Here is a 12,463-nt window from a genome sequence, read left to right on the forward strand (position 1 = left end):
CAGGAAAGGAAGAGCCTGGCTCTCCACCTCAGCCTCCGGGTGGTCACACTGCTGGCTCTCGACATGGGCAAGGCTCTGGGGAGCAGGACACTGCCCATCTCATGGACTCATGTCGGCTCACAGCTCCCTCTGATCAAAGAGTGGACCTCCTGCTCCTTCCAGATGTGGATGGTGGCCCAAGCCTCAGTATGACTCTGGGTAGGACTGTGGGTCTCAGCTTAGCAGGCCCCGTTCCCAGCTAAAGCCATGCTGGCAGTGGTGATATAACAGAGTCTTAGCCTCAATCCTTTTGGGAAGAGCCCACAAATTGTCAGTCCCACCTGCTTCCCGTGAGCCCAGCTGTGTCATTCCTACACATGGTTGAATATGTGTGTGTGTGTGTGTGTGTGTGCACACGCACGCGCGAGCACATGCACACCGGTATTTGATATGCGGGTACTGGTCCAGAGAAGCCTTTACCAACAACAGAACCAGAATCCCAGCCCCCCCTCCCAAATATGACAGCGGGGAGAGTTAGGAAGCCACGATGGGCCTTGTTTCTGACGGCAGACAATGCAGCAGGAAGCGGAACCGTGGGACGTGGCGATGCTGTGGCCGCTGGGTGAGAGGTGGGGTCAGCGTTCCCCTGGAAAGCAGAGCCCACCTCCCCGCAAGCTGCCCTCTGATGTCTCCCCAGCCAAGGCTGCTGGGGGGGTGGGGGGGATCCTGGATCCCAGAGACCCTTCCCCGAAGCATCTCTCTCCTCCATCACACAGAGACTAGGAGATGCGGCAGCAGCCGTGGACCTTTTCCTCCATCTCCTCCATGGGGGCCTTGAACTTCAAGAGCGGGGGATCTCCGCTGGTGACGGTGTAATAGACGGAGGCGCCATTGCTGCTGTACGGGGAAGTTCTGCCTCCGATCAAGGGGGCCTTGCCTTCACTGCTGCTCTCGCCCGTCCTGGCCATGCTGCTGCCCAGGTGGGTGCTCAGGAAAGGGTGGCTGAGCAGCTTGGCGGCAGCCCGCTGTCGTTTCAGCTCCAGAAGCGTCTGGGGGCTCTGTTCCTTGTAGCCACTCCAGGGAGGGGTGGCGTCGGCCACACTGGGGCTGCCATAGGCCATGTTGTAGTCGGGCACCTCGTGCACTTTCCAGACGTCCCCGTTGGACAGCGCATACTGGTAGGTGCTGACCGGAGCCCGGAGGCCGTTCTCAACAGGCCCATCCATTTCACTTCGCGGGATCTTGGTAGAGAACTCAGAGAGCAGCACGGGTTTCTCCAGCCGGGGGTTCTGAGGGGGAGAAGGACATGAGCAGCCGGTTAGAGGATCTGAACTCACTCCCCACTTGCACTTCTGTGGAGGGCATTCTGGTCTGGACCTGTCCTCCCACCATTTGCCCAACTGGGCTAACAGGACCTGGATTCCGCTTTGCGGGACTCACCAATCTGTCTTTTGGGAGAGCTGACTGATCCCCATCCTTGCCGCAGGGGCTGGACCACGACCCCAGGTCTGGCCCATCAACATACTCCCTGCAGGAGTTGGTTCTTGACTGTAAAGGAGTCCATGAAACTGAGCCCTTGAATGTGTGCCAGAACACTTGAGAAAGAGAAGTTCTGTGTGTGCAGAACTCGAGGGTAGTGAGAATGTTGGAAGCTAGGGGCCTGGGGAGACTGCACGTCAAATGGCCTGCTTGACGTTGACCTGACATTGGAGGGAGACCGAAGGGGTGCTCTGAGAGCCCCAGGACCCAACTGGTCCCAGACTTTGCAGTTACACGAGCCGAAAAATTCCTGTTTCATGTCACCTGATTTTAGCTGAGTTGTTTCTTTTTTTAAGATTTTACTTATTTATTTGACAGAGAAAGATCACAAGTAGGCAGAGAGGCAGGCAGAGAGAGAGAGAGAGAGAGAGAGAGAGAGAAGCAGACTCCCCTCTGAGCAAAGAGCCCGATGCGGGGCTCGATCCCAGGACCTGAGATCATGACCTGAGCCGAAAGGCAGTGGCTTAACCCACTGAGCCACCCAGGCGCCCCTTAGCTGAGTCTTTGGTCACTTATAATCCTTCCTCTGTATTCCCAGCAAATACCCACTCTGAAAGGCAGAGATTCTAACCCGGAAATCCCTGGATAACAAGAGCTTTAAAAGGAGCTGCAGCCTAGAAACTATAAACATGTGGCTACGTTTGGTGAACACAAAAATGTAAAGCATAGTTAAACTCATCATAAATGAAGTCAAAAGACACATTTAAAAAACTGCAACATATATGACAGAAAAGCGATTAGTTTCCCAAATAAAGCAGAACTCTTAAAAATCCATTTTAAAAAGCCCAACTAGCGGCGCTTGGGTGGCTCAGTGGGTTAAAGCCTCTGCCTTCAGCTCAAGTCATGATCTCAGGGTCCTAGGATGGAGCCCCACATCGGGCTCTCTGCTCAGCAGGGAACCTGCTTCCCCCCTCTCTCTGCCTGCCTCTCTGTCTACTTGTGATCTTTGTCAAATAAATAAATAAAATCTTTTAAAAAATTAAAAAATAAAATAAAATAAATAAAAAGCCCAACTATCCAACAGAAAAAAAAAAACAAAAGAGGAGACTAATGTGCAGCTCATGGCAATGATAATAATAATAATAATAATTAATAATAATATTATTATATATAATTATAATATTAAACATATGCTATTATATTTATAGCATATAAACACAAGAGAAAATATTCAATCTCGCTCATAGTTAATGACATGAAAATTAAAGCAACAAAATATCTTTTTACCTGTCACACTGACAAATGTTTTAAAAATGTGTTATGACTCGGCATCGGCAAGAGTGCGGGGAAAGAGGCAGGTACGTAAAGTGCCATAGTCTCTTCGGAGGACAACATCACATCATCTCCCCATCCCCCAAAAGTTCGTTTTTATGGAAGAATGCATACTTTGCACAAGCAAGCCCATTTCGAGGACTTTATTTCACAGATACATGTCCCTTTAGGGGAGACAAGCCTGAACGTCACCATTGGGCAGGTGGGAAACTAGGGCAAATACTTGTTCTGGAATGTTCTATATCTGGTGAAAAGAACAAAGACAACCTTCCTGTGCTGACTCGCAATTCCAGGAGTCTCCACTTCCTGGAAAGATCTCCCAGAAATACACAATTAGGTTAAGTCACAGTAAGGCGAGGGCACTTTCCACAGCAAGCTTCCCTGTAGGTATGTCTGTTCTTCTTATATTTAATGGCATTTCTGAGCTATGCAGGCAGACTGATGCCGCATTTGTGGCATTTTTTTTTTCAACTTGAATTTCTGTATCTATTTTATTTACTTCCAAATTGGTCTTGGAAAGACCGCTTTTCATTGTCTAGATCAACGCTTCTCTAACTCTTTGTGCGTATGAGTCACCTGGGGCTCTTGTGAAAGGGTCCATGCTGAATCATGGGTTCTGGGTTGGAACTGGAATTCCAGTGTTTCTAACAAACTCCCCATGGTGCTTTGACAAGCACGGATTTAAGACACTAGTTCTCAGCTTCAGAGGCTGGGGAATTAAATCACCCTACATCACCTGGGGAGTTAAAAACACTTGCACAGCGCCAATCTGAAGAGGCTACGTTGTGTGATTCCCTCTCTATGACATTCTGGAAAAGACAAAACCATGCCGACAGTAAAACGGTCAGTGTTTGCCCAGGGTTTGGGGAGGGATGGATGGGTGGAGCACCAGGGATTTTTACGGCAGTGAAAGTATTCTGTATGAAACTTTAATGATGGCTATATGACATCACATATTTGTCAACATCTGTAGAATGTCAAACACCGAGGGTAAATCCTAACGTAAACTATAGGCGTCAGTTAACAATCATGTATCTATATTGGTTCATCATGGTAATACACCTACCACACTAAGGCAAGATGTTTATACCAGAGGAAACCAGCAGACGTGATAAAGGGGGTGTGTGGAGACTTTAGGTACTTCCTACATATGTCTTCCAGAAACCACAACTGCTCCAAAAAATCAAGTCTATTGATTTTTTTTAAAAAGTACATAAATACAAAGCCTAGGCCCCAGGCCCAAAGATTCAGATTTAATTAGTCTGGGTTGCAACCTAGACACCAGGATTTTAAACGAACAAAAACAAAAACACTTCCCCAAGGAATTTTCTGGTACAGTTAAGTTTGTGAGCCACTGGCTGAAGAGACAGGGCTGCTGCCTGCCTCCCGAGCCTTGTGTCAGGGCACCAGCTCTGCCAAAGTATGTGCAGGGTGTCAGCCCTGGTAGCTAACTGGGTGGTCTTGGCAGAAACCCAACTTGCAGGTCAGACGGAGCAAACACTCCCTTAGATGAGGGGTTATCAAGGTCTGGTATGCCGCTGAATCCCCTGGAGAGCTGGTTAGGGCACAGAGCACCAGTTAAACCCAGAGCCCAGGGTGTATGTTCAGTTCATGTAGGGCAGGCCAGAGAGTCTGCTTTTCTCACACGCTCCCAGGCGACACTGCTACTGCTGGTCCAGGGACCCACGTGGAGAATGTCTACCTTAGAGGGTCTCACAGCCTTGTCAGTACCTAAAGCCTTGAAAGGGATAGGTCAGAGAAAGGAAGGAGCTCGGGGCTTCATAGCTGTGCCCTGCAATCTTGGTTTCCCCCAGGATCTGGGGCCCTAGACCCTGACAGGTGTCCTTGGGACTGGACGTCTGGGTGATTGGCCCAAAGCCCAGAGCTCCTTCCTTTTTCTCTGCGAAGCAGGCCCTTTGTTTGCCTTCACCTAACCCCCAAACCAAGCACAGCGTTGATGAGAAAGCTGCAGAAGTTAAGGACAAACTCAGACCACATCCTCCCACCCCCTTCCCTGCAGGGCTGATGCTTTGTGCCGCCCCACACCAGCGAGGACTTCTGGCAGAGTCCTGGGCTGTGAGATCTGAACAAACACAGGGACAGGTGGGGGCGGGGGGAAGCAGCTGCTTCCCTGAGCATTTCTTCCCCCCCCCACCCCCTGAGGATTTCTTTAAGAATCTGCAGTGTCTCCCACAGATCGATAAGGAAAAGGGGCAAAAGAACAGACACTGCACGAAAGAAGATACGCGGTCGGCCCATAAGCACATGAACAAGCGTTCTCCATCGTCCACCATCAGGGAGATGCAAATTTAAAATGCGAGCTGCAGCAGCAAGCAGGCCAGGACGGCTCAGATGGAGAGCGATGTTACATCAGGGACCGGTGCGAAGAGCTCAGTGCGGCTGCTCAGAGAGCAGATGGGAACAGTCACTCTGGAAACTTGTGTGGCAGTATCTCTAGTAGCCTCCCCATGAGCTGTTCTGCATTCCTGGCTACACGGTCCTACAGAAAATAGGGCCTATGCCCACAAAAACCTCATCTAAGAATGTTTTGAGCAGCTTCATTCAAAGTAGCCCCAAACGTGAAACAGCCCAAATGTCCACCAGCAGAAGAGTGGACACATGTGCTGTCGCATATTTAAACAACAGAACTCTCCAGAGTGAGGGAAAAGACTGAGCTACGGCTCTGTGCCTGCACAGGGATGAGTCTCAGGGTCCCCAAGGAAGTCAGACGCACAAGACTACAGACTGCCGGGGCCATTCACAAGCAGATGTGGGCACAAACCTCCTCTTCAGTGCTCAAAGGTAAACAGAGCTGCCTTTAGGGCAGGAGGACCGCTGACACAGAACCCAGGAACTTTCTGGGGTGATGGAAATGCTCCATGCATTCATTTCAGGGGACACGTTTATAAAAGTTCAACTGAAAAACCCATTTCAAATTCATGTGCTGAACATAACTTCCCCGCACTCACAAAGGAAAGTCAAATAAATGTGATTTAATTTCAGTCTGCATCTCTCTTCTCCCCAACCCTAGAAGTAGGCACAACAGAGCCTCTGAGGCACCCTCTTGTCCCCAGCCAGGGCTGTGACTGGATTCCCTTGGGTGGGCACCTTTCCCGGCTTCAGATCAGCCTTCATGTGACCTCTCTGTTCCAGCTGGGGGGCAGGTCCCACAGAGATGCGTGGGTACTCTGAGCTAATCATTTTTCATTCCACCAAAGCAATACTTTCCAGAAATGTTTTCAGCTGCTTATCATTGGTGGATATACCAAAAAGGCAGACCACTGCTATGGACAGTCAGCCTCTCTCTTTCTGTCCCCAGCAATTCTGCTTTGGTCCCAAACTTGCTGGCCCCACTCAGCAAGCCAGCAGCCGTGCATGAAACCCAAGCCTGTTGGTACTGAGTAACACAGGGTCCTCCCAAAATTCCTGGTCACCCCACGTATCTGAATGTGACTTTAGTTGGAGGCAGAGTCTTTACAGATATAATAAGTTAAAATGGGGTCATCCTGGATTGTGGGCGCTAATCCAATGACTGCTGTCTAAGAAGAGAAAACAGAGACACAGACACACACAAGGGAGAAGCCACATGACCACAGAAGCAGAGACTGGAGTCTGGTGGGCAAAGCCAGGGTGTGCCTGAGCCACACGAAGCTAGGAGAGAGGCACACAACAGATTCCCTTTTGGAACCCACAGAAGAAACCAATGCTGTTGACACTTAGACTTTCGACTTCTGGCCTCCAGAACTGTGACAGAACACATTTCTAGGGATCTGAGCTACCGAGTTTGTGGAAATGGGATCCAGCGATACTAGGAAACTGACACAGCATCCCCTTAAGAAAGCAGTTCAACGCCCAGACCAGCAGCTACTCTCAGAGCAGCCTTCTTAGGGCTCCAACGGGTACCCTGCTCAGTATTTCCAAACATGTTTCCCAACCACATGTGCTCTGTAAACACAGTTCTCCACATCTTGTTATGTCCCCCCCCCAGAACATTCTATTGCTGTTAGCACCCAGGGGCACTGCTGTACTGAGCCTCTCCTTTGAGGAGCCCAGAACCAGATGTGCCAGAGCACAGCAGACACACAGCAGGGACTTCTTGTCTGTTAGGAGACCCTCCTGGCTGCCAAGGCACCCAGTTCTGACTCTCACACACCAGGACTGCCTCAAGAAGCACAGGGGCCACCAGCACCACAGGGGTCCAGCTGGTGTAAGGGTGCTGTCCAGCAGCCCTCCTTCTGAAGGCTTTGAAATGAAGAGGCCAAGACCAGGCCGGGGCCCTGTCCTCCTTCCCAGTATCAGCTGACACCAAAGCAGGGCACAAGGCCACTCACTGGGTCCTTGTTCTCTTGGTCTGTCCTGGTCTCCCTGATGTCCCCGTTGTAGGTGGCAGTCCGTTGGTCCTCTGCCGCACTCCGCTGCTGCCACAGTATGGCCTCTCCCTCATACTCCTTCCTGTACAGGTTGGTCCTGTCCGACAGGCTGGCTCGACGCACCACCTTCCTGAGGGGAGAGAGGAGCTGCTGGAGGGCTGGGCCCAAGCGCCACGGGCAGGAGTGCCCCCAGGGACCACGGCCGGCCTGCCCCGACTCACCCACGGCTCCCGGCGCTGGAGGTTCTCCGGCTCAAGGATGACTTGTGTCTCAGCTGTGACTTCATGATGACGTCATGCTTGTGTTTTAGCTCCAACAGCAGGACTTTGAACTCCTCCTCCTCACACAGGTCTGAAGCAGGGGAGGAAGCTGTTGTGGGGAGCAGTGCCAGGACTGGTGGCCCCCAGGAGCCCTCTAGACCACGGGAGCTGCCACCCAATGCACTGAAAACTCTCAGCATCTTTGGGGGGCATCCAGAGAGGGGAGTAAACAATGCTGGTCTCACTTCCTGGGCTATACCCCAATCCTTAGAGGATAAGAACAGGAAACCCAGGACCCATATAGTCATAGTTCCTAAGGTTCTCTGCTATGACCAAAAGATCCATCCACCTTCAGTAGTTTCCAACAGGAGTCATCAACTCTCCAGTGATATAGGAAGTATTGAGAGAAACAAGCAGGTACTCTATGTAGCCCAAGCCAAAACTTATATATATCTCGGATCATATATACCTACACGTTCAATCCAACCAATCCCTTCATTCCTCTACCCACCTAGTCACTGACCCAGCCATCCATCTGTAGATTCATCCCTATCCACCCATCCACTGATTGATCCATTCATCCATCCACCCACCCATCCATCCATCCACCCATCATCCGTCCATCCAACCACCCATGATCCATCCATCCATCCACCCATGATCCATCCATCCTCCATCCATCCATTCACTCATCATCCATCCATCCACCCATCCATCCATCCACCTATCATCCATCCATCCTCCATTCATCCACCCATCATCCATCCATCCAACCACCCATCATCCATCCATCCATCCACCCATCATCCATCCATCCTCCATCCATCCATTCACTCATCATCCATCCATCCACCCATCATCCATCCATCCACCCATCATCCATCCATCCTCCATCCATCCATCCACTCATCCATCCATCCATCCATCCACCCATCATCCATCCATCCATCCATCCACCCATCATCCATCCATCCATCCAACCACCCATCATCCACCCATCCTCCATCCATCCATCCACTCATCCATCCATCCACCCATCATCCAGCCATCCTCCATCCACCCACTCATGAATACATTTATCTATCCATCCATCCAGCTATCCATCTGTACAATCTACCCTTCATTAACATATTCATTCATTTTGCTACCCATCCACACACCAGTCCACCATCAAGCCAACTGTATATTTTACCCAATTATCCCACTATCTATAAAAACACCGATGAGTAGCTAAGGGTGTTCTGGATTTTATGCTGGACTTACCTATTGGCATTTCATCCATGGATGTCCTAGCACTGAGACTAGCCCCATGGGACACCAACAGCTCTGCCATCTGCATCTGAAACACAGGAAGAAGCCCACATTCCCCTTGGGCTCAAAAAGCCTGGGAGGTAGATAGAGTGCCCCCACATTTCTCAGGATCTGACATAAAGAGTGATGGGGCAAAGCCGGTTTGCAGGGAAGGCCCTGCACCCTGGAGGCAGGAATCCTGGCAACCCAATGGGCTTGACACCTCCTCCAGCATTCCTGGGCCATGCCAAGGGATAGGAGAAGGAGTCTGCTGTATATCTAGAACTGCCAGGCATCTAAGGAGGGACTGTAAAAGCTGCAATCAGAGTTTTCTATCTGGGAAACAGAGGGAGAAAGGACCAAATCAGAAGCATGAAGAATTACCTAATTTGGTAAATTTGTTATCGTCTTCTTAGAACACAACTTATCAAATGTTTTTGGAAACTCTCTAGGTCTTTTCCTATCCCACAAACTAGCTATAGTCAACACCTTCAGTGGGTCTTGTGAACCAACTGCCAGCCCAAAGGACAGCGGGCGGGTCCCATGTGCCGAGCGTTACCTGTCCCCAGAAGGCAGCTGCGTGCAGGGGCTCCCAGCCATCCCAGTCCTTCACATCCACACGCACTCCGTGGTCCAGGAGGAGCTCGGCTGCCCGCAGGTATCCGTTGGCTCCAGCGATGTGCAGCTAAAGGGGAGGGGAAAGTGGGTCTTCCCTATGGGTGCCAATCCCACTTTTAGCGACAGGTAGCCCTCTTCCCAACCCAAATCCCAGCTCATTTCCAGGGACGGTAGAATGGAATAGAAGGAAGCAGAAATCCAGCCACACTGCAAAGTCTTATTAAGGCCACTCTTTATCCTGTGGTTGGTGTGAGGGCCCCTGTGATTAAGGCAACAGCACTTACTGAGTCCCTACCATGTGCTGAGCTGGGAGGAAGGGGTTTCAGAGGCCCAGCGTGGTGGTTTTAAAATGTCTACACATTCTTTGATATACCTCTCTTAAAAGAGGAAGTTTAATTCTCTTGCTTTGAATGTGGGCCAGAACAAGTGACTCACTTCTAACAAGTAGGACATTGTGAAGTGGTGGTGTATGATTTCTGAGGTGAGGTCATAAGAGGCATCACTGCTTCTACCTCCTGCTCTCTGGGATCAATCCCTCGAGGACAAAGCAGCCATCACGTAGTACAGAGAGGCCGTGAGGAGGTGAAGCATGGAGGCCTCCTGCTGACAGGGGGCACTAACTTGCCAGCCACATGAGGGCGCCATCTTGGAAGTGCATCTTCCAGCCTTATTCCAGTCTTCAGATGACTGCAGCCTCCTGAGAGATCCCCAAGCACAGCTACCCAGCTGAGCTGTTCCCAATTCCCTAATCACAGAAACTATGTGAGGTGATAAATATTGATCATTGTTTCAAGAGGCTAAGTTTTGGGTTTGTTCGTTACATGATAGGCAATCAGTATGTCCAATAAAGGAAAGCCTCGTGCTGAGGTAACAGCTCTCCTGTCTGACACCATTCAAGGCCTCTGGTGATAGACACCACCCTGGGGACCTCACTTATCCCATCTGCTTGATCTCCAGAAAGTACATAAAGCATCTAGCACGTGACAGACACTCAGTAAGTGATGAACATTCTCAGAGAGCCGTGAGGGATGACAAGGTTCACATGGAAATGGAGGAAGGAGGAAGGCAATGAGATAAAGAGACACCAGCTGCCTAGCTGAGGTGGGAGGCAGAGGGGAGAGCCCAAGGAGGCCAGCAGAAGGCTGGCTAGGAGGAGACCAGGGAGCTCTGGGGGTGCTGAGATTTGGGGCAACAGCATTGCAGGCAGTGGGACAGAGAAGGCTCGGCCCCGGAAAGCAGCCCTTCAGAACGCAGCCCTGACGGTCAGGCGTTGCCTCATCCTGAGGTACAGCTGCTATAAGGTTCAGGCAAACAGATGTTTTCCTTTATTTTTCAATTTGCAGAAGAAGCCTGGGGTGTGATCTGGTGCAGGCACCCACAAAAATTACAATAATCATCTGATTTATAAATGTGTGATGTTTGCCAGCTGTGGAGACGACAGCCGGCAGGGCCAGCAGACATTACAATCTGTGTGGCCTCGTACTTGGTGGGGAATAAAAGGGTATGACTGGGATAGGGAGAGCGTTAATAATAATGATGATAGTGTGAACCACTGATACCTACTGAGAGTTTAGAGACTCTGGGCTTCGCACCTACATGCAGAATCCCATTTATTCCTCCCAATAACCTGGTGGGGAAGGGACGAATAGTAAACCCCACTTTACTGGGAAGACCTGAGACCCAGTACGGGCCTGGCCCATGTGGTCTGGGCCACCCTGAGGCCAGCCTCAGTCCAAGAGGAGGAAACCTGTGTGTCTAGAGGGCCAGCCACAGACCCAAAGGGGCGTGTGCCCTGGGACATCCTGGCTTTGCCTTTATACAGCAACGTTCCATCTCACTATGTGACTCTATCTTTGATGGCTGCGCTGAGCAGGGACCCATTAATGGGTTAACAAGGGGATGAGGCAGAGGGTGGGGCTCAGGAACCAGGTGTCAGAAGGCCAGTTACTATGTTTGGGCCACGGGTCAGGCCTGGGGGCAATGAGGGCTCTCGGGACTGCTGAATCCTACTGGGTAAGTTCAAGATTTTGAGACTCCTGAGTGCTCCTGGCCAGCATGGACCCCAAGCCGAGGCCAGGGCCCAGCCATTGGTGAGGAGAAGGTGGGTATGTGGGCGTCCCAGGCCATGCTCCTGTTTTCAGTTTAAAGCCTCAGTTTAAACCCTCCCCAATACCGGGCTCCATCCTGTAGGAGAGCCTACGAAGAGAGGTCAAAGCTTCCAATCCCTGACACTTGAGCTGAAAGGATGAGTGGAGCTAATCAGGCAGACCTGAGAGAGAAAGAGCTCCCTTGTTCTCTATCTCCAGGATCTAATGAAACCTGGGGCACACAGGTGTGTGTTGCCTGGATGGAGGAAGGAACCGATGGATGGATGGTTGGATGGATGGATGGATGATTGGGTGTCTGGACACAAAAGTCAAAGAACCCAGGGGACAGGCTGTTGCATGAGGTTCGGGGAGGCTGCTAAGGCTGGGCAGAGAGATGGGAGAGGTGATCCTAAGGCAGGGGAATGGACGGTGCAAAGCAAGGTGGCATGCACAAGTGGGTGGCTGGTGGCTCCAGTCTTTACGTGGGAGGCACCACGGGAGGAAGGCCATGTGACGGGCTTGGATGGACACCGGGAACATGAGGTGAAGGAGGAACTGGGAGACAGAGCTGGTGAGCAACAGGGCTCCTGACCCCCAGCCCCAGCTGAGACTGGCCAGATTCTCCAAGGCGCTGAGCCCTGTTCTGCTAACTCTCCGTATTTCAGGAGCAACCCTAGCCCCAAAGTGAGTCTGGAGGAGGTTCAAGGTCACAGACAGGCCCCAACTGTATCAGCTTAACCTCAACCAGATGCAGGTCCACCCCAGCTGGTCTGGTGCTGAGCCCCCAGCCCGACCCGCCTGGCCCATGTGCTCACCAGCGTGGCGCCCTGGGCATCTATCCAGTCAAGGTCCTGGCCCGCTGCGATCATACAATGGATGTCTGCGATCATCTGCTGCTCGGGGGCCGCCCGCATCTCGTTGATTTTCTCTTGGGTGATGCCTGTACAGGGGAGAGGGGGCCGAGTCAGCACCCCGGGGCCAGGCCCCAGGCAGGGAGGGATGCAGGGCAGACGGGCGAGGCTGCCGGGCAAGAGAGCAGACAGCCATG

The 12,463-nt window shown here is 51.4% G+C and overlaps 1 protein-coding gene across 2 annotated transcripts in view; it reads right to left on the bottom strand.

Moving 5' to 3' along the window:
• Positions 1-408: 408 nt before the first annotated feature.
• Positions 409-12,463, bottom strand: part of PPP1R16B (protein phosphatase 1 regulatory subunit 16B) — an 87,394-nt gene continuing 75,339 nt past the window's right edge. Inside the window, exons 6-11 of one of the 2 annotated variants that reach the window (XM_032845807.1) lie at positions 12,231-12,355; positions 9,270-9,395; positions 8,684-8,759; positions 7,382-7,511; positions 7,122-7,290; positions 409-1,268 (exon numbers count right to left, since the gene is read on the bottom strand). In XM_032845807.1, coding sequence (XP_032701698.1) covers positions 759-1,268; positions 7,122-7,290; positions 7,382-7,511; positions 8,684-8,759; positions 9,270-9,395; positions 12,231-12,355 — 1,136 coding nt within the window. In that variant the 3' untranslated portion in view covers positions 409-758. The remainder of the gene's footprint in view (positions 1,269-7,121; positions 7,291-7,381; positions 7,512-8,683; positions 8,760-9,269; positions 9,396-12,230; positions 12,356-12,463) is intronic. The other variant, XM_032845808.1, reaches the window with a different exon arrangement.

Source organism: Lontra canadensis, unplaced genomic scaffold (genome assembly GCF_010015895.1).
Source record: "Lontra canadensis isolate GAN:19392208 unplaced genomic scaffold, GSC_riverotter_1.0 scaffold169, whole genome shotgun sequence".
NCBI lineage: Eukaryota > Metazoa > Chordata > Mammalia > Carnivora > Mustelidae > Lontra > Lontra canadensis.